The sequence below is a fragment of the Neomonachus schauinslandi genome, chromosome 16 (genome assembly GCF_002201575.2).
Source record: "Neomonachus schauinslandi chromosome 16, ASM220157v2, whole genome shotgun sequence".
Taxonomy (NCBI): Eukaryota; Metazoa; Chordata; class Mammalia; order Carnivora; family Phocidae; genus Neomonachus; species Neomonachus schauinslandi.
This window is the reverse complement of record NC_058418.1, coordinates 47146900-47171059: the sequence shown is the minus strand read 5'-3', so window position 1 is coordinate 47171059 and position 24160 is coordinate 47146900. Positions and strand designations below refer to the sequence as shown.

At 43.4% G+C, this 24160-nt stretch overlaps 1 protein-coding gene across 1 annotated transcript in view; it reads left to right on the top strand.

Annotated features, from left to right (window-relative positions):
• The first annotated feature begins 14971 nt into the window (after positions 1-14971).
• Positions 14972-24160, top strand: part of RFWD3 (ring finger and WD repeat domain 3) — a 48392-nt gene continuing 39203 nt past the window's right edge. Inside the window, exons 1-3 of the mRNA XM_021703001.1 lie at positions 14972-15074; positions 20872-21002; positions 21090-21499. Coding sequence (XP_021558676.1) covers positions 20874-21002; positions 21090-21499 — 539 coding nt within the window. The 5' untranslated portion in view covers positions 14972-15074; positions 20872-20873. The remainder of the gene's footprint in view (positions 15075-20871; positions 21003-21089; positions 21500-24160) is intronic.

Here is a 24160-nt window from a genome sequence, read left to right as displayed (position 1 = left end):
CTTGCCTAATTGCTCCAGCTAGAATTTCCATTATTAGGTTGAATAGAAGTGGTGAGAATGAGCATCCTTGCTTTATTCCTGATCTGGAGGAACAGCTTTCAGTTTTTCACCATTGAGTATGATGTTAGCTGTGGGCTTGTCATGTATTGTCTTTATTAAGTTGAGATCATTTCTTCTATTTCTAGTTTGTTGAGAGTTTTTATCATGAAAGAATATTGAATTTTGTGAAATGTTTTTTCTGTATCTATTGAGATGATCATGTGTTTTTATCTTTTGTTCTGTTAATGTGGTGTATCACATTATTTGATTTTCAAATGTTGAACCATTCTTGCATCCCAGGAATTAATCCCACTTGGTCATGGTGTATGATCCTTTTAATATGCTGTTGGATTTGATTTGCTAATATTTTATTGAGGAATCTTACATCTATATTCATCAAGGATATTGCCTCTAGTTTTCTTGTGGTACCTTTGGCTTTGGTTTCAGGGTAATGCAGCCTCAAAAAATGAGTTTATAAGTGTTCTCATTCAATTTTTCACAACAGTTTGAGAAGGATTGGTGTTAATTCTTTAAATGTTTGGTAGAATTCATCATTGAGGCCATCTGGCCCTGAACTTTTCTTTGTTGGGAGGTTTTTGATTACTGAGTCAATCTCCATATTTGTTATAGATCTGTTCAGACTTTGTATTTCTTCATGACTTAGTCTGGGTGAGTTGTATGTTTCTAGGAATTTTTTCATTTTTTGTAGGTTATCTAGGTTGTTGGCATGTAGTTGTTTATCATAGTCTCTTATGATCCTTTCTATTTCTGTAATATCAATTATAAGGTCTTTCATTTGTGATTATATTTATTTGAATCTTCTCTTTTTTTCTTAGTCTAAGGGTTTGTCAATTTTGTTTATCTTTTTTTTAAAAAAACAACTTTTGGTTTCACTGATTTTTTTTTCTATTTTCTCCCTTTCTCTTTCTCTTTCTCTCTTTCTTTCCTTCTTCCTTCCTTCCTTCCTTCCTTCCTTCCTTCCTTTCTTTCTTTCTTTCTTTCTTTCTTTCTCTCTCTCTCTCTCTCTCTCTCTCTCTCTCTCTCCCTCTCTCTCTTTCATCTTTCATGTAGGCTCCACACCCAGCATGGAGCCCAACACAGGGCTTGAACTCATGACCCTGAGATCAAGACCTGAGCTGAGGTCAAGAATCAGACACTTAACTGACTGAGCCACCTAGGTGCCCCTTTTTCTATTATTTTTTTAAATTTTTTATTTCATTTCTTTCTACTCTAATATTTATTTCCTTTCGTCTACTAACTTTGGGCTTAGTTTGTTCTTTTTCTAGTTCCTTGAGGTGTAAAACTGGGTTACTTATTTGAGCTTTTTCTTTTTTTTTTTTTTTTTTTTTTTTTTTAAGATTTTTTTTATTTATTTGAGAGAGAGAGAATGAGAGACAGAGAGCAGGAGAGGGAGGAGGGTCAGAGGGAGAAGCAGACTCCCTGCCGAGCAGGGAGCCCGATGCGGGACTCGATCCCGGGACTCCAGGATCATGACCTGAGCCGAAGGCAGTCGCTTAACCAACTGAGCCACCCAGGCGCCCTTGAGCTTTTTCTTTAATGTAGGTATTTATTACTATGAACTTCCCTTTTATTTTTTTAAAGGTTTTATTTTATTTTATTTGTTTTTTTTTTTAGATTTTTATTTATTTATTTGACAGAGAGAGACACAGTGAGAGAGAGAACACAAGCAGGGGGAGAGGGAGAGGGAGAAGCAGGCCTCCTGCTGAGCGGGGAGCCTGATGCGGGGCTCGATCCCAGGACCCCGGGATCATGACCTGAGCTGAAGGCAAACGCTTAACGACTGAGCCACCCAAGCACCCCTAAAGATTTTATTTGTTTATATGTCAGAGAGACAGAGAGAGAGAGAGCACAAAGCAGGGCAGGCTCCCTTCTGAGCAGAGAGCCCAATGCAGGACTCAATCCCAGGACCCTGCAATCATGACCTGAGCCTAAGGCAGATGTTTAACCCACTGAGCCACCCAGGCGTCTCTGAACTTCCCTCTTAGTACTGCTTTTGCTGTGTCTCATAAGTTTTGGTATGTTGTGTTTCATTTTCATTTGTCTCAAGGCATTTTGTAGTTTTCTTTTGATTTGCTTTCTCTTGGACACAATGGTTGTTCTAGAGTTGTTTTAATTTCCACATATTTGTGAATTTTCTGATTTCCCTTCTGCTATTGATTTCTAGTTTCATTCCACTGTGGTGAGAAGAGATACTTGGTATGATTTCAGTGTTCTTAAATTTGTGAAGACTTTATGTGACCTAACATGTGATTTATCATAGGCAGAACAGACACTGCCTCTTGCTCTGGACCCCCCATGGAATCTGGCTGAAGCTACTCTCCCCTGAGACCACATCCTTGCTTAGCTTTCTTTTTTCCCTCTGCCCGATCTTAACTTCTGTCCTGAAGCCTTCCTTCCATAGATCACATGTACCTGAACTTCTTTCTCAGATTCTGCTTCTAGGGAACCTCAGGTAAGAAGAAAACGTGACAATAGATGGAGAACAATACACGAATAAACGAACACCCCAGACATCCTCCACCTCTGCCTTCCCAATCCAAACTGCAATCCAATCCTGTCCTTTCGTAGGAAAATTGTCCAATGAGTAAATGAATGACATCACTTAGACTTTCTAGCTGGGAACACAGCTAACTTTAATAAAACATGTCTCACACTGTAAAAGAAAGCTGAGCACTGACCTAATAGGGGGAGGTGATTTCCCCCTCTTAGGTGTGTCTCTTCCCTCACACCCCCACCCCCATATTTTCAAGCACACAAAAGCAGACACAAGAAATTTTTCTCCAGCTCCCACAGTTTTTTTTGCTCATCCAATCCTTCCCATACTGTATTCTGGCTATAATAGTTCTCTGGACCTTACTCTTTTCTGAATCCCCAGCCCTCAGTAGAGGGCCTGATACTGCTGAGTACTCTATACATGGTTACTGAGTGATTTTGGGATAGTGAGGGAAAGTGTGGACAAGGCAGGAGGAAGGAAGGAGCCTTCACTGGGAACTGCCAAAAAGGGGTTCTAGGCAGTCAGGGCACTGTGAGCCTGGTGGTTGGCAGCAAGAACAACATGGAAAGCTCGGAGGAGGCAAGTCAGACACCCCTGCCCACGTCCCAGCTAAGGACACAGTCCAATAGGCTGGCCGGGGCGCGGGGGCCACGCGTGTAGGGGTGGGGTTCAGGCGCAGGGTGTTGCCCCTAGGTTCACTTCGCAAGGAAACTGGACCAGCGGGAACGCAGAACGCAGGGCACCGAGGGAAGGAGGTGCAGGGACTTGATCTTCGCAAGTAGCCCCCCGGGAGGCCGCGGTCGGAGCAGCGGAACTGTGCACGGGACAGATTGGATGCCCTCGGGAAGGACGAGGGTGAGTCTTGGCGTCGGCCCGGAGCGCCCGCGGTCCCCGGAGGCGGCAGGGCAGGGAGGCTGCAGCCGGATCCTGCACAGCGAGGGAAGGACGCGGGGTGGGAAGTGGGGGTGACCCACAGCCCCATTTCTTGGAACTCAGGACCGACTTGGTTTCCTTTCCTCCGCTCTGATGCAGGAGCAGCTCCCGCCAAGGAAGGCGCAGAATGGGGGATGGGGAGTGGGGACGGCGGAGGAGGAGCCTGGGGAACCGGCTGGGGGTGGGGGGGAAGGGGGGGGATTGTACAGGCAGAAGCAGCCCAGACAAACTCCAGGTTGTCAGTGGGAAATTACCAAGATAGACGTTCCACTTCCTAACGATGAGTGCCATCTTCCTTTTCGGGGACCCTTTTTATTTATGTATGTATGTATGTATGTATGTATGTATGTATGTATGTAGGCTCCACGCCCAGCCTGGAGCCCAACGGGGCCTTGAACTCATGACTTTGAGGTCATGGGTCAGACACTTAACGGATTGAGCCACCCAGGCGTCCTTCTGGGGCCCCACTCCCCCCTCGTGTTCTCTCTCTTTCTCACTCAAATAATCTTTTTAAAAAAAGGTGACTTATATTAAAATATTAAATATTAAATTACATTATAAAATATTAAAATACATTAAAAACTGTAATAACTAGGGGTGCCTAGTGCTGTCCTGGGAGCTTTGTTCTTCAATGTGGGCACTGCCTGAGCTGGTCAGTGGGATCACTGGAAGCTCTTATTTCTTAAGTACTTAGAGTCCTTAGTTCTGATGCCCACCATCAGCACCCAGAGAGATGTTTGAGTCCCGGAGCAACTTTCTAAGCCTCCCATGCTGTTGTTTTCACACCCGGCTGTGATCCTAAGATTTGCCACCTGGTATCCATGGCCCAGCACCAGGAGCCAATGCGTGATGATTGCCCTTCACACTTGCAGGAGATCATTGATGATTGTTGGGCATGTGAGCCCTCCAGGTGGCCTTCTGTTAATGGTGGGGGTAATTTTCTGGTCTAAAGAGCAGGAACCACACATGTTATTTCACATTTGTGAAAGATTTCCTTTGTAGTTTGCAACCAGGGGTGGTTTTGCTTCTCAGGGGACATTTGGCAATGTCTAAAGACATTTTTGGTTTTCACAACTCAGGGGAGGTGGGGTAGGGTCGGGCATGTTACTGGCATCTAGTAGACAGATGCTACTCAACATCCCACAAGGCACGAAGAGCCCCCTACGACAAAGAATTATCCAGCCCAAATATCATTAGAATAGCAGTTCAGAAACCCTGCCCTAAGGTCATTGCTTAGTCTGAAGTAGGTTGGAAAGGCAGGTTAGTTTACTCCAGTCTATATTCTCTCTTTCTTTCTTCCTCCCTCCCCTTCCTTCTTTTAATATCCTTGGGATAATTTCCCCTACTCAGACTTTTATCTCACCATGTTATTACTCGTAGTTCCCTTACATCATCTCCCTCCCTGGAAAAGTCTCCTTCTCCCACCCTACCTCCACATCTCTCAGGCATTCCACAGAGTTCCAGACACAAAAGAGCATCCCTGGATTGGGGAAGTGTTTCCACTGAAGTTACTACAGAGTTCAAAGTCACAGAATATTTTTTTTCTTATCTTTATTATGATCTGTATTCTACTACAGCACTGTATAAAATGTATATGTAAAATTTCTTTAAAAAAAATCCAGGGGCGCCTGGGTGGCTCAGTCGGTTAAACATCTGCCTTTGGCTCAGGTCACAATCCTGGGGTCTTGGGATCGAGCCCCATGTCAGGCTCCCTGATCAGTGGGGAGTCTGCTTCTCCCTCTTCTGCCCCCCTCCTGCTTGTGCTGTCTCTCGCTCTCTCAAATAAATAAATAAAATCTTTAAAAAAATAAAAATTTAAAATTTAAAAAGCCAAGTAAAAGAACACCACTCACCCACCCCTTGGTTAGGGAATAGAAAGAAAATTGCCATTAACTCAGAAACCACCTACACATCCCTTCCTTTTCACATCCCTCTCCCTTCCTCCAAAGGTAATTGCTGTCCTAACTTTGGTGGTAAAAATTTGTTTATAGGTTTACAACCTAGATATACTACATTATTTGGTTTCTCAGGTATGAGGACTTTTGATAAATGATACCATAATCTGTAACTTGCTACATTTGCTCAGCATTATGATTCTATATCCATCCATGCTAATGTGGTGGTTTCAATTCATTCATTTTCACTGCTGTAGAGTAGACCATTGGATAACCATGTGCTTTACTTACCTACCTCACTACTGATGGACATTTTAGTTCTTCCAGTACTTTGATCTTAGAAACCATACCCCTTTAAACATTCTTGTGCGGACATTCTGGGGCACACATGTGAGAGTATCTGCACTTAGCGACCTGGAGGTGGAGAACACTGATTATTGCGGATGGAATGCCTTGAGGGAGGAAGTAAAGGAAGAGACAGTATCTAGCCTTTTGAGGCAATTCTCCAAGGACATCGGCACTATCTACAGAAGTCTCTGGCACGACGACTGTCCTTCAAGGCCTTCTGATAGGTGGTGCGTTGGGAACCATTCTAACAGAAGGTAGCTCATCCCTCATCCCTCCCCGCCCTTCACCCCCATCCCCACCTTTTGGAGTGAAAAATCAAAATCATGGCCTGGCGTCTATCAGGAACTTCTCTTTGCCACCGCAGAGCGGAAGAGCTGACTCCATGGTGCTTCCCAAAGAATCAGCCTTCAGGGTGGACGAGAAGCTGACAATGTTTTCTATGTTGCTTCCTTTCCTTCAGACTCTCCTTTGTTTTCTTCCTCCCTCTTCCAGGCTCCCTTACAATCCGGGGTCCTCCTGGTATTAGAGAATCCAATACTGGAGACTAATTCACACCAAGATGTGAGTTTACCCCTCCCACAAGCTGGTTGTATTTTAAAAGTTGAGCAAGTAAGAAGGAACTTCATATCACAAAGACATGAATGCAGATGATGGTTTAGGCTCCAGGCAGACCAAGAGGAGTGCAGTTTCTACATTATTGTGCAGTGTAGAAATGTCTTTGTGTTTTTACCTGGGCTCTCGGCTCTCTGCTGTTGCCTAACTTTCTGCTCATTCATTCACAGAAATCTTAAATAAATTGTCTACCTTTTACTAAGCTGTGATTTGAAAGGGAAACTAAGGAGTGTCCCTGGACAAGAAACTGGGAAGAGGCATAAGCTGGGCATCTTTCTGTCTCATATCCTTTGGCATGAGTTATTTGTAGGTGCAGGGAGGCAGGACATCCCTGTTACGAACAGAAAACAATTCTGGTCATACAGAGTCCCTCCCACTCCAAAGGATATGGTCAAAGTTACACCTCTGATAGTAACTGTGATAGATGTTTTACAAAATGTATCCACCGCACTTGGCAATGTGACTTTGCAGCTTCTCCTATGAGGAAGTGGGGTTGACCTCCCCATCACTGGAATCTGGGCTGGCATGGTGACTCCCTCTGGCCAAAAGAATGTAGAAGAAATGATGGTATTCCAGTTCCAAGCCTAGCCTTCAAGAGGCCTTACAAGCTTCCAGTCCCTCTCTTGGAGCCCTGCTCAGCCATGAACGAGCTGGGCTAGTGTGCTAGAAGATGAGAGACCACATGGAGCAGAGATAGCCTGCCCCAGCTGAGATCATACGGGACCGGCCAGACCAGTAGCAGTTGCATGAGCAAGTCCAGGCAAGACCAGAAGAACCGCACAGCTGAACCAGCCCAAATTGCCCACATACAAAAACATGAGCTAAGTAAATTGTTGTCTTAAACCACTAAGTTTTGGGGTGAATTGCTATGCAAGGGTAGTAACTGAGCAAACACTGTTCAATCCTTCCTCTAGCCCATAGAAATGGGTACAAAGTCTTCCTTTGGATACAGTTGGCCTTATATCTCGGACTCAAACCTGATTTCCACTATTAAGTCCCAGAACTCTCTTACCAGAGATTGCAAACTCTGGTTGCCTAAAAGGTTTAAGGGGGGATCTAAATGAGTAAGTTAAGCCTGGAAGGGACTTCATTGAACAGATGAACTTTGTGAAGAGACAGCCTCCACTCTGCTCCAGCCTATTTTTATCACACAGGAATGAGATTCCAGTGTTTCCAGAGCTTTCTATTTTGCCAAAAAAAAGGCTGAAAATTCATATTTTTCTGTAAATTGTTCATCTTTTTAAAGGTTGGCATCTAAAAATTATTTTAATGCTGTAGAGGACAAACACAATATGTTAGCCTAGGAGCTCTCAAATTTTAAACCCTGCCAGACTCAGATGCATGTTTCCTGCATGGGGCCCATTTGTTGTGAAATTCTTACACTTTTGCTCATAGTGTATGCTTTACCTAGGGTACACTAACACTTACCTCTACATGTTGCTTTTTTTCCCCCAGGACTCATCCCAACTCATTCAACAGCAAATGTGCTGGGCATTGTTCCAATCACTGAAGAAACAACAGACAAAACACATTTAGAGCTTATATTCTATTCTAGTAATCATCTCTGGGGAATAAAATTATGGCTGATTTCTTTTTTTTTTTTTTTTTACCTTTTATTCTTGATTTTTTAAAAACCTAGAACATATTTTTTTCTATAAATAAAAATGGGAAAAAGAAATATGACATGTTGAACATTCAGAATTATTCTTTTTGGGATGCCTGGGTGGCTCAGTCAGTTAAGTGTCCGACTCTTGATCTCAGTTCAGGTCTTCATCTCAGGTCGTGAGTTCAAGCCCTGTGTTGTGCTCCCGGCTGGGCGTGGAATCTACTTAAAAAAAAAAAATTCTTTTTTTTTTTTTTTAAAGATTTTATTTATTTATTTGACAGAGAGAGACACAGCGAGAGAGGGGACACAAGCAGGGGGAGTGGGAGAGGGAGAAGCAGGCTTCCTGCGGAGCAGGGAGCCCGATGCGGAGCTCCATCCCAGGACCCTGGGATCATGACCTGAGCCGAAGGCAGACGCTTAACGACTGAGCCACCCAGGTGTCCCCCCAAAAAAATTCTTTTCTAGAGCTTATGAGGTACTACTATTTTCATCTTTAAGAGCCTTTGTTGTCTTTGCTGTAGAAGTGCAACAAAAGTCTTTCTTGTAAATTTATTATTTATACTCTGGCAGACCCACAGGCAGAGGTGGATTCACTGTGAAACTAATACAACTTAATATTCAGGGTCCTTCTCTTGCACAGAATATCTTCTAAGACCCTGTACCTAATTTTTTCTCCAACATTATTTATGAAAAATTTCAAATACACTGAAAAGTTAGTACAGTTATACTCTGAACACCCATATGCCCATCACCTAAACTCTACAACTAGCAATGTACTATATTTAGCACATACTTACCCATATATCCATGCCTCTTTCTATCCTTTAATCCATCCTTTTCTTTTTCTTTTTTTTTTTAAGAGAAAGAGAGTGCATGGGCATACTTGAGCGGCGTTGAGGCGGGGGGAGGTGGGTGAGCAGAGGAAGAGGGAGAGAGAGAATCTTTTTTTTTTTTTTAAAGATTTTATTTATTTATTTGACAGAGAGAGACAGCGAGAGAGGGAACACAAGCAGGGGGAGTGGGAGAGGGAGAAGCAGGCTTCCGGCTGAGCAGGGAGCCCGATGCAGGGCTTGATCCCAGGATGGGATCATGACCTGAGCCGAAGGCAGATGCTTAACGACTGAGCCACCCAGGCGCCCCAGGGAGAGAGAGAATCTTAAGCAGGCTCCACACCCAGCATAGAGCCAGTCACGGGGCTCAGTCTCACAACTCTGAGATCATGACCTGAGCCAAAACCAAGAGCTGGACACTTAACCAACTGAGCCACCCAGGAGCCCCTACTCCATCCTATTTTTTATGCATTTAAAAGGAAATGTCAGATATCACTACACTTTGTTTCTAAACACTTCAGCATTTCTATCACAAACTGGAGTTCAATAATTGTTTATGGGTTTGGAGGGGGTGGGCAGGTAAATTTTCCATGTTGTGAAATGCACAAATCTTAAATATATCACTTGATGAGTTTTGACAAATGTATATTCACATGAGTAATCCGAACTCCATCAAGATAATAAGCATTATCATCATGCCAGAAAATTCCATTATGCTCATACAGTCCACTCCTGCCAATTCTGATTTTTGAGGTGTAATTGTCACACAATAAACTATAATACTTAAAGTGTGCAATTTGATAAGTTTTGATGTATGTATATACCACCACAATCAACATAATGAATATACCCATCAACTCCCAAAGTGTCCTCACGCTCCTTTATAATCACTGCCTTCCACTCCCCCCACCCCCTGGGCAACCACTGATCTGCTTTCTGTCACTATAGATTAGTATGCGTTTTGAAGTTTTATATAAATGAGATTATATGGTGTGCAAAAGTTTGCTTTCCTTTACTCAGTGTAGTTATTTGGAGATTCATCCATGTAGTTGCAGGTTTTGATAATTCATTCCTTTTGACTGTTGAAAATGATTGCAATGTACAGATTTAACATAACTGATTTATTCATTTGCCTGTTGATGAAATTTTGAGTTGTTTATCATTTTTGAATATTACAAATAAGGCTGCTATGAACTTTCACGTACAAGTCTTTATTTGAACATATGCTTTCATTTCTCTTGGGTGAATACCGAGAAACAAATAGCTGGATCATATGATAGGTGTACATTTACCTTTTTTTTTTTTTTAAAGATTTTATTTATTTATTTGACAGAGAGACACACAGCGAGAGAGGGAACACAAGCAGGGGGAGTGGGAGAGGGAGAAGCAGGCTTCCCGCCGAGCAGGGAGCCCGATGCGGGGCTCGATCCCAGCACCCTGAGATCATGACCTGAGCTGAAGGCAGATGCTTAATGACTGAGCCACGCAGGCGCCCCTACATTTACGTTTTTAAGAAACTGCCAAACTGCGGCGCCTGGGTGGCTCAGTTGGTTGGGCAACTGCCTTCGGCTCAGGTCATGATCCTGGAGTCCCAGGATCGAGTCCTGCATCGGGCTCCCTGCTCGGCGGGGAGTCTGCTTCTCTCTCTGACCCTCCCCCCTCTCATGCTCTCTCTCATTCTCTCTCTCTCAAATAAATAAATAAAATCTTTAAAAAAAAAAAAAAGAAACTGCCAAACTGTTTTGCAAAATGGTTGTGCCATTTTCCATTCCACTGGCAGTATGTGAGAGTTCCAGTTCCTCTATATCCTCGCCAACATTTGGTATGGCCAGGCTTTTTAATTTTGGCAATTCTAATAAGTACATAATGAGTGGTATCTCACTGAGTCTTTAATCTGCATCTCCTTAATGATTAATGATAATGTTGAGTATCCTTTCAATTAATTTGTTATCTATATATCTTCTTTGGTGAAGTGTCTGTTCAAATCTTTTACCCATATTTTACTTTTTTTATTTGTTTAAAGATTTTATTTATTTGTCAGAGAGAGAGAGAGAGTGAGCGAGCAAGAGTCGGGGGAGGAGCAGAGGGAGAAGCAGGCTCCAGGCTGAGCTAGGAGCCCGATGCGGGGCTCAATCCCAGGACTCTGGGATCATGACCTGAGCCAAAGACAGATGGTTAACCAACTGAACCACCCAGGCTTCCCCTTTTGCCCATATTTTAAATTGGGTTGTTTTGCTAATTATTGAGTTTTGAGAGTTCTCTATATATTGTGGATACAAGTCCTTTATCAGATAAATGATACGCAAATATTTTCTACCTGTATGCAGTTCATCTTTTCATTTTTTTGAAAGATTTTAATTTTTTTTTAAAGATTTTATTTATTTGCGAGAGAGAGAATGAGAGACAGAGAGCATGAGAGGGAGGAGGGTCAGAGGGAGAAGCAGACTCCCTGCTGAGCAGGGAGCCTGATGTGGGACTTGATCCCGGGACTCCAGGATCATGACCTGAGCCGAAGGCAGTCCCTTAACCAACTGAGCCACCCAGGCGCCCTAAAGATTTTATTTATTTGACAGAGAGAGCACAAGCAGAGGGAGAGAGAGGGAGAAGCAGGTTCCCTGCTGAGCAAGGAGCCCGATGTGGGGCTCGATCCCAGGACCCTGGGATCATGACCTGAGCTGAAGGCAGACGCTTAACCGACTGAGCCACCCAGGCGTCCCTTTTCATTTTCTTAACAATGTCTTTTTGAAGAGCAGAGTTTTAAATTTTGATGTAATATAATTTATCAATTTTGGCTTTTATGAATCATGCTGTTGGGGGTCAAATCTAAAAAATCTTTGCCTAACCCAAGGTCATGAAGATTTTCTCCTGCTCTCTTCCAGAAGTTTTATAGTTCTGAATTTACATTTAAGCCTATGATCTCTTTATTTATTTTTTTAAAAAGATTTTTATTTATTTATTTGACAGAGAGAGATATAGCGAGAGAGGGAACACAAGCAGGGGGAGTGGGAGAGGGAGATGCAGGCTTCCCGCCGAGCAGGGAGCCCGACGCGGGGCTCGATCCCAGGACCCCGGGATCATGACCTGAGCCGAAGGCAGATGCTTAACGACTGAGCCACCCAGGTGCCCCAAGCCTATGATCTCTTTAATATGGGAATTAGCAAAAGGATTTAAGGACCGAACACTCTTCTGGTTGTCAGCATTTGGTGGAGGAGATCATTCTTTTTCCCCAACCTGCTTTGAAGCTCTGCATCATTTTGTAGTTTCATAGATTTGCTGCACTTTAAACAAAGAGAGGTTTTCATCTGCATCCAGGTACCTAATTTTGCCAAGCAAAAAAATGAGATCCAGGGACGCCTCTGTGGCTCAGTCGGTTAGGTGTCAGACTCTTGGTTTCATCTCAGGTCATGAACTCAGGGTTGTGGGATAGAGCCCCCGACCAGCTCCAGACTCTGGTTGGAGTCTCTTGAGATTTTCTTCCTCTCCCCCTCGTCCCCTCTGAAGTAAATAAATAAAATCTTTTTTTTTAAATAAAAAAAAAATGAGATCCAAAAATGGGCAGCGCCTTGTAGATATTAGTGGTGGCTGGGGGAGGAGAGGCAGAACCCAGTGTCCTGAAGTCCTTTCCAGTTGCCCTATCTGGGCCACTACCATGCCTGTCACAGCACTTAACTTACTCTCTTTTTTATTATGGTCATTTATGGACTATACACCATTTCTCAAACTTTTCTTGAAGGTAGTTAGGTGTCAGCTCTAATATCAGCACCTCAGAGAGTCCTTGCTTGAATCCCTCAATTGAAACTAGCTTTCCTGAGCACTTCCCACTCATATCCCTCTGTTTTACTGTTTTTATGATACTTACTACTTGAAATTACCTTATTTATTCTTGATTATTGGTTTAGGATCTGCCTCTCCTTAGGAGGATGGAAGGGTTTTTTGTTTTGTTTTTATGGCTTGTGTCTTTATTCTGTTTTTAGGGGTGAAATTCCCACCTTTTTGTTTTGTTTCTACCTCCCTATCTCCAAACATCATTTATGATGCTAATTCTTTTTCTTTTTCTTTTTTTTTGAGAGAGAGCACACATGGAGGGGGTGGAGCAGAGGGAGAGGGTGAGAGAGAATCTTAAGCAGGCTCCATGCCCAGCACAGAGCCCGATGCAGGGGCTCGATCTCACAACCCAGAGATCATGACCTGAGCCGAAATCAAGAGTCGGAAGCCCAACCAACTGAGCCACCTAGGTGCCCCATGGAGGATAGAAGTTCTATTAGGTCAAGGTCTTCTCTTTTTTTTTTTTTTTAAGATTTTATTTATTTATTTGTCAGAGAGAGAGAGCATAAGCAGGGGAATGGCAGGCAGAGGGAAAGGGAGAAGCAGGCTCTCCGCTGAGCAAGGAACCCCATGTGGGACTCCATCCAAGACCCTGGGATCATGACCTGAGCTGAAGGCAGGCGCTTAACTGACTGAGCCACCCAGGCGTCCCAAGGTCTTCTCTATCTTATATACTATATCCATACCATACAGACCAGAGCCAGGATTGCAGTAGTTGTTGAATACTTGTAGACTGAATGAATGAGTGAATGAATGAATGGTACTCCTAATAATGGTAGAGGAAAATTAATGACTTCCCCAGAGTCTGAGGATAAGGTTTCCGCAAGTATAAAACTTTCTTTGGCATCTTTTGTTTAACCTTGACAATTCTTTCAAATTTTGCATTTTGAATTATACATGCAGGTTTTAATTACTATTATGCAGTATAGAAGAACTCATTAGTCGTGTCTTTTGATGGAGAAAAAGAAAAAGACATCCATCCAAACAACTTTCTATGAAGTGAGTCTTAGTGCATTTATTTTTCAGTCTTTTTACAAATGAACCAATAGACACATTGGTATTCAACTAATCACCCATAAAGGTGGGAATGTCACCCCTAAAATGGAACACAGCCAACACCTTTTCCCTCTAGCTATATATAACTTTTGGTAGTTGGAGACAAGACTATAAATTTCTGGCATGTGTCTGTATTCTGTTTCTCTCCTAGCTAGTAAACATGGCCATTAGGTGGATCATGAATGAGTATCAGAATCATTTAGAAACATTCTGTATACTTCCCACCAAGTAGCCTAACTGTTGTCCAGTTTTTTTTACCATGTGACATTTTACCTATTTCTATTTAAATTCTTTTCAAAGAGTCACTCAGTATTTGATGATGTGCCTATGCATTCATTAACATGGAAAGGAATTCAAGATACATTTTAAAATTAAAACAAGCTATTTAGGTAGATGGAAGATTTTAAGCAACGTTAATAATGACTTCTCTGGATAGACACAATTTTTCTTTTTCGCTTCTCTGCATCCTCTAATACTTCTGTATTGAACTTGCAGGATTTATATGAGTACAGACGTTTTTCATTCTATTCCTTAACATACCTGTTTGTTTACAAAAGAAAGTTTCGCTTCTCCTATTAGCCATGCTATATATAGCTCAGTAGCAGGTCCCTTAGATGGCAGGAAAAGAAGAAAAAGTAAAAATGCTAATGCTGACTTTGGTAACAGGTTCAGAGGAGAAAATATTTGATTATCCAAGACTTTCAATTATTTATGCCATCAATTCCCCTGAGAATTGACAGCTGAGTAAATAAAATATTGGCAATGTGCCGTCTCTGCCTGACGTTTAGATTTTCTAGGTCTTACTCCTAGAAGTGAGATTTCGACTTTCAGTGAGATTCTTAAAAAATGTTTGCTGTCAAGTAATGTCACGATAGAGTAGCAGGCAATTTATTGCAATGGCTTGGGATTAAAGAGACGGTGTAGGCAAGTTGTTTTGCATGAGCTCTTCCACCTCAGCAGAGGATATACAGGAACGCGACTGTCCCACGCCTCAGGCTCCGGAAAGATCCGAGAGATCTTCTTCTTACAACTTTTCTCCCGCCAGGAAGTTCAAATAAAGAGCGGTGAAACGCTGGTTCTGTTTTTCTCCTTGTGGGCTGGGCATGAGGTGACTGGCGAAGGTTTCTACCAATTGAACGAGGGCCCCTCGCACGTGGTCCCGCCTAGTCAGTTTACGAAATATCAGCCAATGAGAGAGCCGCTTTTTCAGTCAGCGGCGACCTAAAGAAGAAGAAGACAGGGTACTGGCCGCCGTCTGGGACTGCTGCCCAATCGGAGCAGGCCGCGCCCGCAACTCAGGCGGGCCGCTTGAGCTGCTCAGGAAGTGGCTGTTGGCTCGGGTCTGTGCGAGTTTTTCCAAAAAACGGCCGCGAGCGCGGCGACTTTGCAAGCCCACGGCGTCCTCCTGGCTCTAGGTAAGGCGGGCGCTTGCGTCTGCGCAGGCCTTGGGCCTCTGGCTCCAGGATAACTTCCCGGGTTTGATCCCTGGCTGCGGGGCCTGGGGACGCCCCACGAGGGGAGTTGCGAGCGGGCTCCGAACCCGGCGGCCTGGGGAGGTTCGGCCGCTCCGGGTTGCCCCAACCGTCGGGCCCGAGGCGCCCGAACCCAAGCTCTTTCGGGCTTGCTCGGGGCAGGCGCCCAAGGTGGGGGCGGGGGGGGGGGCGAAGGCAGGAGCGGAGTTCGCCGCGGGCCGCTCTCCTGTTGAGCCAATCTTCCAACTCTTCATGTGCAAATATAAGTGCTCTCCCGCTGAGCGCCCGTATCTTGCGTTACTTTCCGGTTCACCGAGGAACCTGACGTTTGTTCTTATCCACTCTGTGAGTAAATACTTCTTTATCCCAGTTTTAGTAGTGAACAAGTTGAACAGAGAGGCTAGGAAACCCGCCTAAGGTGCCGCGGGTAGTACGCGGCAGAGTGGGGATTTGAACCGAGGTTGGCTCGCCTCGGTGCTGCAGCCCCTTATCCGGGTGATTGGCGGCCGTCGTCCCGCCTGGTGCGGACGTTGATCTGATTAACCGAAGTTGGAAAGATGACAAGTGGGAGGCTAGCGTTTGTTTGGCGCGCCGAGGTCAAGGACAAGGCTGCTCCAGGCTTGGGGTGCCCAGCCAACAGTCTTTTTGGCTCTGATCACTCCTGGCTAGCCCAAGGGCTGGAGGATATTTATTTCCCCGCACTGATCGGGAAGCTCAGCTCTAGACCGCCGCTGTTTCATAGAACTTTCTGCCAGGATGAAAATGTTCTCTCTCTCCTAGATCTGTCTTTATCCGATGCTGTTCTTAGATGTTGGGGGGTGGTTGGTTGGTTGTTTTGGTTTCTTTTTTTTAGGGGTATGGTGGATAATTCTGTGGGTATTTAAGCATCTGCTGTGTGCTTGTTGCTCTGGAGGATACCGAGATGAACCGGTTGGATTCGGCCGTCTGCCTTATTGTTCTAATCAGAACAGACCTATGACGGGGAGAAATTTCCTTTCTAATATTTAACCATAATGAAAAGTACAGAGAATGATTTAAAAAAAAAAAAAAAAAAAAAGACCTGTGCACTCACCATCTAGATCTAAAAATTCTCGAGCTTGACCTGTTGCTATAATTATAATTGCATCCTTTTTTTTTTTTTGAGAAATAAAAGTATATATATAGTTGAAGCCCCACGTGTATCTGAACTCTCTCCAGAATTTGGTATTTTTCATGCCCACGCTTGTTTCATACTACTGTTGTATATTTGTAAGTCCAGATAGCATGGTTTTTCATGTTTTAAAGCGTCCTAAAAATGGGATTATAGCGGATTCCTTTATAACCTGCTTTTTTTTTTTTTTAAGATTTATTTATTTATTTATTTGACAGAGACAGAGATAGCGAGAGCAGGAACACAAGCCCCCGGAGTGGGAGAGGGAGAGCAGGCTTCCCACCGAGGAGGGAACCCAATGTGGGACTCGATCCCAGGACCCTGGGATCATGACCTGAGCCGAAGGCAGACGCTTAACGACTGAGCCACCCAGGCGCCCCTGCTTTTTTCTGTTTGATGTAATTTTGAAGAAAATTTACTGTGTTGGGGCTCTTAATGGGAAGAGAGCTTATGGTTCTGTCTTGACCAGAGGTTTTGTTTTACTTTCTTCTCCACTTTCTTGAGTTCTCTTTCTGGTAGTTCAGTTAATCAAATATCCTGGCTTGACATTTTAATTTTATTATTGTCCTTTTTGACTGTCTTTTTGTCTGTTTTCTAGAAGAGTTCCTCAACATTATCTTCCAATCCTTTTTTTTTTTAAGATTTTATTTATTTGACAGAGAGCGAGTGAGCACAAGCACGCTCCCACGCACACACACAAGCAGGGGGAGCGGCAGGCAGAGGGAGAAGCAGGCTCCCCACAGAGCAGGGAGCCCGATGTAGGGCTCAGTCCCAAGACCCTGGGATCATGACTGGAGCTGAAGGGAGACGCTTAACGGACTGCCACCCAGGCGCCTCTCTTCCAATCCTTCTATTAAATATTTTATTTTGGCTGTCATTTTTCATTTCCAAGAGCTCTTTCTTGTTTTCTGATTTGTCCTTTTCCCCCCCGGCATTCTTTTCCTGTAAGTTTGAGGGAGTTTTTTGTTTTTGTTTTTTACAGTTTTTCTTGCATTGTTTTCCCTTCTTCCCTCCAAGTTTCTTCTGTTTGTCTGCTTTGGTCTCTGTCTTATGTTGGCAGCTTTGCTCAAATGTCAATTGAACCTTGGCTCTTTGTTTTTAAGGAGGGCCCCCTTCTTCCCCCAGAAAGCAGATTGGAAGCTCTGTATGAGTGGCTGAACCTTATCAACCAGTAGGCTTTTACTGTTAAATAGATGGACAGAGACTCAGCCATTTTTGGGGGGGGATTCACAATAGTCAGTATTTATAGATCTTTTTCCTTGAGGTGGTTTTCTGTAGTGAACAGTCCTCTAATCTCCTGCCTTGGGTAGAGAATGTGTATAAACCAGAATGTTGTGCCCTGGATTTGTGCAGGGAAAAAAGCTGGGGAAGAAGAGTTGGAAGGGTCTCACACTGTTCAGTGTGTATACTTGCACTTAACTCCTTATCTTCACTGCTGTGCTATACCCGTTCTGGTGTTAAGCCTGTGTGGCACAAACTGCCAGTTTTCTACAGCATACGCGGAGGAGGTGTTTGTTTGCCTCGCTTTTTGTTCACTTGAGATAGGCTTTCAACCAGTCCTCTCTTTCAGCTCCGTCTTTCAACACTGTCCTCTGTGGTCCCTGGTTTCTGCAGTCCCCTCAGTGGGAGTCAGCTTGCTTCTCAGGAGCACACAATCCCCCCTCATTGCAGGCACTTGTGGGTTTGATCTTTTCAGCTCTACTAAGAAGTTTCCGGTTCCAGTAAAAATTGCTTAATCTCATACCCTGTTTGAATTTGTCTTGTAAGTTATCTTCTCTTAAATGCCTTTGGGCATTTGTGTCATGTTCATTGGTTTTCAGGAATGACTAGAAAAAGAAAGATAAGTGTGCTTCATTCATCCACCATGTTTATTGAAATTCCCTTTATTTACTCAGCCCCTTCCAGTCTGGCCTCTGGGCCCATCACTTCAGGGAAACTGCTCTTTTCTAGGCTGTGTGTCATCTCCATGTTGTTAAATGTAGTGGTGATCACTCTTCTGTACTAGACTCACTTGACCATTCCATTCTTGAAACGGGCTTCCAAGAGCCCGTGCTCTCCCAGGTTTCCTCCTCCTTCATAGTCTGCTCTGGGTTCTCTTCCTGTTAACTGTTGGCCTTTTATAATGTGTGTCTCAGGTTTGAGTCCTTGGCCCAATATTCTATCTCTGTTCCATAGGTAGTTTGATCTGTCTTGTGATTTTAAGTAACATGTCTGTGCTTAGGGTTCTTAAAGCTGTCTACTACTTTACATCTCCTGCTACCACTCGCCCAAGCCTCTGACCACTGGTTTACACCCCCCACAGGGAGGCTGTGAACTGGTTGGCTTGCTTGCAGTCTTGCTTCCCCTGCAGTCCATTCCTAACACAGAAGAAACTCCTTACTGAAGCCTTTCGTGTTAGTGTTCTGCCTCCTCAGCCTCATCCCATACTTCCACTCTTCCTTCCTGTGCTCATTGCATCTGCCCTGTTTCTCAGTTGCACCAAACCCATGCTTATCAGGGACCTCTGTACTGATTTCCTTCTGAAACTCTTCCTTGGCTCTTCATATGGCCACCTTCTTTTAATCCTTCACACCTGGGCTCAACTCTCACTCTTTTTGAAAGACTTTATAAAATGGTGCTCCTTGGGGCACCTGGGTGGTTCATTCGGTTAAGCGTCTGCTTTCAGCTCAGGTCATGGTCCCAGCATCCTCGGATCAAGTCCTGCAGTGGGCTCCCTGCTCAGTGGGGAGTCTGCTTCTCGCTCTTTGTGCTCTCTCTCTCTCTCTCTCTCTCTCAAATAAATAAATATTAAAAATAAAATAAAATATGAGCCATGTATACAAGACTAATTTCCCCAGTGAAGCTGAGTAAACTTTCCCCTAATAGCTGAGGGAAAGATTCTCACATGAATCTTCCAAATATGGGATGTGATAATATTTCTTCATATAATTGATACTGTCAATTAAAGACCATTTCTGTCATGTTAAGCCGTTAACTCAAGCAGCAGATCTCAACAGTCTATCAACTATCTTTCAGGACAAAAATTGCATAATATTTAATATCCATGATAAGATGTCAGGATTTTTTTTTTTTTTTACCAAGACCAACAAGGCTGCAAATGGCTTTATCCCCCAAGAACCTGACTTTTCCCATTTGATTATTTTTTTTATTCATTGGAGAAATAAATTTATGATAAATTTTGGACCAAATTTTAAAAACCATATCCAAATGACAACATGGGATGTAATGAAACACATTGCAGAGTTGAAACCAAAACTGAGAGAAGGGGTCCACCCACTGGGTTTCCACAGAGAAAGATTTGCCATGGGAGCATCCAAGAGAATTTTGAAAGTTTTCAGTAAGAACTTGCTTTATCATTCCTGTGTCCACGTTTGATCCAAATATTCATAACCGTCTGCTGTAACTACCAAACACTTGCTACCATTTCAATGCTCTTCTTTACTTTAAGCTTTCTTGATTTAGCAGAAATAAAAAGTTAATAAACTTAAAAAAAAGTAAAATGGTGCTCCTTGACTCCTACTCCCAAGACCAAATATCACAATGTATAATTTCCAAATTTATTTATTTTCACATTTGCTAGAATGTAAAATCTGTTACACAGTTTTATCCTGTCATTACCTCTGTGGGGTATCTGACTACTTAACAGGTGCCTAATAAATATTTCTTGAATGGATTAACATCATGGAATTAGAGACAAGAAACAATGAAGGGGACATGCCAGGTCCCTGGTAAATATCTGTGAAATGGGCTAACCAATAGCGTTAGAGATGGGAAACAAAAATACTGGAAAGGACAGAGCAAATAAAGTTTGGTCAGCCTTTTTGGAGAAATTACGTAAATTTCTATTTTGAGTTAGTATTGAGTTAATTTTGCAACTATAAAAACCTTTCTTTGTTTATCCTTAGTAACTTGGTGCTGTGAAAGATGAATATTGCCTATGCCAACTAAAATCAAGTATAGCATATATTTTGGTAAATATCTGTATTTGGGTCACAAAGAACTGCTAGAGGTCTGGGAAATTACTTTCAGTCACAAAAGCTCAGTCCCCTTGGAGATGAACCATGAGAGACGATGGACTCTGAAAAACAAACTGAGGGTTCTAAAGGGGAGGGGGGTGGGAGGATGGGTTAGCCTGGTGATGGGTATTAAAGAGGGCACGTTCTGCATGGAGCACTGGGTGTTATACGCAAACAATGAATCATGGAACACTACGTCAAAAACTAATGATGCATGGTGATTAACATAACATAATAAATAAATTAAAAAGGGGGGAAAAAGTTCAGTCCCCTTATTTCATAGATCGTTCTGTTATAGAAGATAGTACTATGATCACCTGCCTTCATGTTTTCAAAAGGGAAACTGGAAAACTAGTTATAAGTACTTGTTATGGAGAAAAAAGTTACTGATTACCAAACCCTTCTGACTTAAAGAGGAGATTTTAGTTGCTTATTTAAAAAAAAAAAAAAAAAAAATTCTCAGTTTTGCCAAGAATGACCTTAAACAGAAGTTCTAGAAAACTTAGATATGATTATATCAGCTATATGGCATGTTTTATCTATTTTACTGATATTTTTTACAAATCTTCTCCAGAGATGGCTCAGGAAGCAATGGAATATACTCTTGACGGGCAATTAGAGCATCATGTTGCAGAACAGCCTGTTCCTGCTGAAGTGGTCAGCAGCCAAGGGGGACCACCCCTGCTCCAGCCTCTACCTACTGAAGTGGTCAGTGGCCAGGGGGGACCACCCCTGTTCCAGCCTCTACCTACTGAAGTGGTCAGCGGCCAAGGGGGACTACCCCTGCTCCAGCCTCTACCTACTGATGTGGTCAGCAGCCAAGGGGGACCACCCCTGCCCCAGCCCGCTCCAGCTGAAGGGACCAGCAGCCAAGTGGGACTGCATGTGCTCCAGCCTGCTTCACAGGTGTCTGTTAACCTGACAGAAGAAGTGGAGCTGTTGGGAGAAGACCGTGTGGAGAACATTAATCCAGGGGCTTCAGAGGAACATAGGCAGCGATCTCGTGTTAACCGCCCCATCCCAGTGTCTTCTTTGGATTCAATGAACACCTTCATCAGTGGACTGCAGAGACTTCATGGCATGCTGGAATTCCTGAGACCCCCTTCAGACCACAGTGTGGGACCAATGAGATCGAGGAGGAGGAGGGGGTCTGCTTCACGCAGGTCAAGAACCGCAGGGTCTCAGAGGACAGACGGTACCAGGTAAAAATTTGTTAAAATCTTGGGATTAGTGCCAGGTTGGGAATTATGAACGCTGGTTATGCCCCCAGTGCTGCCGAGGCTTGACGCAATGACTTTTGGCAAGTCAGATAGTCTTTCTGAACCCCCAGTTCCTCACAAGTCAGATGAAAATAAAAGTGCTTGCCTTATTTACTTCACAGAGTCATTAGGGAATAAGTTACACTGATGTGCTTTGAAAACTAGGTGGTAGTTTGTTGGCAATGGTTTCTATGGGGGCTGGCTCTTCTTTAGATCATTTGCATATCAAAAAAGTATTTCTTTTAACTTAAAACTCCACAATCCAATTACCCAGTATCCATCGTTCATTGGCACCCCATGTAATGGTGCAGTAGACTTTGGAAGACAGGCAGGCTGGATTTAGAGAAGCCTTGTGAAAAGTAAAATGTGAATTAATGTAGAGCTTAATCTAAGTGCGGAAACATTCCAGCCCTCCTCACCTGAGAATGTGTTGCAGAGTTGAAAATAATTTTGTTTCATAGTTTTTCATTTGAGCTTGCCTTTTGAAGAGCTTAGCCGTCAAGTCTTGACAGGGTTACTATGAAAAATAACCAATGGCTATGCCTTGCCTGTTTTTTAACTTCCTCCTGCTTTTGAAATACTTGATTTCACATTTGGCCTTCTAAATGTTTTCATAATGTTTAAAGAGATTGAATTCAACATCGTCATTTTATATATGAAGGAAACTTGGACCCTGAGAAAGTGTTTTGTTCGGGGTCTCATAGCTACAACAGGGGACAAGGTTGAGTTGGTATTGGAACCTGGATCTGACTCATTTTCTATCCAAGCAGATAGAGGAAGCTTCGGTCATATCCATTTGTTTTCTTAACATTATGAAAATAATGAGATGATACTAAAAAGTACCTAGGCCATATGTTGACTGTGTTTTACAAATGAGGAAGCTGATGGAATAATTTGTGTTCTGACTAGGGTGACTCTGGAATTGGGATTGTGCCTTCTGATCCTGGACTCAGCATCCTTTTCCGTGGATTCTGCTGATTACTGTGGGGTGAAGGGGAGGGTCCTGCTGTTCCTGTGGATCTAGTCTCTAGCCTTGTCATTCCTGGATGTGACCCGTCAGGGATGATGTGCTTAGTTTTGTGTTGACAAGAGTTTCAGATGCCTGTTACTATTATTTTAAGGTGTCATTCCCTCTGATTATGAAGGCAGAATAAGATTTCATATGTTTGCGTAGGTGAAGGCAGCTTGTAGTGCAGTTTGGGACCCTTTCAGAGTCTGTGGGCTGAGAGTTGCAAGTGATGTCCCCAGGAACTGGCTGACTGCCAAGAGACGTCACAGTATTCCACAGCCTTGGTTGTTCATATATTCATTCGGGGGAGGGGAGCAGGGGCAGATTTGATTGCTTTTTGGTGGGTGACTCTTGTGTTAACCCAACTCACAGGAGAGTGACACTTAAAAACCAGATGCCAGTTTACAGAGAGAAATAGAAATGCCAGAGAGACCAGAGTCTCTTGCTGGCACAGTCGGCACGATTCTCCCAAAAGAAATTTACACACAGAAGCTAAGCTCTAATCAGAATATTGCTTGACATATGTAAGAACTGTGCTCAGGGACTGTGAAAGGATATCAGTTGAGCTCTTTGACGATTGTGTTTGTTTCTACAAAAGGAATAAACCCAAAGGGCCAGGGATTATGCAGCTTAGTGGAGAAAACATGGATTCTGGAGGCAAATGATTGTGGTATTAAAACTTTTTTTCCCTAAATACTGTGTTGGAAGCAAATGCCACACTAAATTCACATGAAAATAGGAGCTTTTCTAGGATTGATTGCTTATTATACCGTCTGAATTTCTTAACATGAATTTCTTATTATGGTGTTTGGCATTTACTCACCTGACAGACTATCTCTGGGTCAGGTGTTAAGAGCCTGGGCGAGGGTGAGCAGCTTTTGCCTCAGACTCCACTGAGAAGCCAAAGTTGGGGGAAGCTGAGTAATGAGGTATTTTTCCCAACAGCCTTCTCAGCCAAGGTCACAAACTCCTTTCCTGTTTCTTTGAGGCTGCTTGATTCTGGCTGTCAGCGTCATCACTCATTCATCAAATATTTCTAATACTCCACTATGTGAGAGACTGAACTTTGCCTTGGAGTTACATTGTGAACAGGACAGATCAGGGTACCTGTTCTCATGGAGCTTATGGAACCTAGGACTACAGAGGGTAAGCAAGGGGGAAGAACTTATACTTTTATTTAATTCAGAGATGGTAAGTGCAGGGAAAGAGGAGGATTTCTTGGGTTTCAAGATTGTACTCCCAGAGAAACCATAGCACTGCTTCCTGATGACGTAGCTCCCCTTTCCTTTGTCCTCAATCAGACCTTGGAAATGCCTTTTGCTATATTAAAGCAATGTTAATGAGTGGGTTTTTTTTTTTTTTTTTTGATCGCTTAATTTCTTACCAGTTTCTTTTTTTTTTTTAAGATTTTTTAAATTTATTTATTTGAGACAGAGAGAATGAGAGAGAGAGAGCACATGAGAGGGGGGAGGGTCAGAGGCAGAAGCAGGCTCCCTGCCGAGCAGGGAGCCTGATGCGGGACTCGATCCAGGGACTCCAGGATCATGACCTGAGCCGAAGGCAGTCGCCTAACCAACTGAGCCACCCAGGCGCCC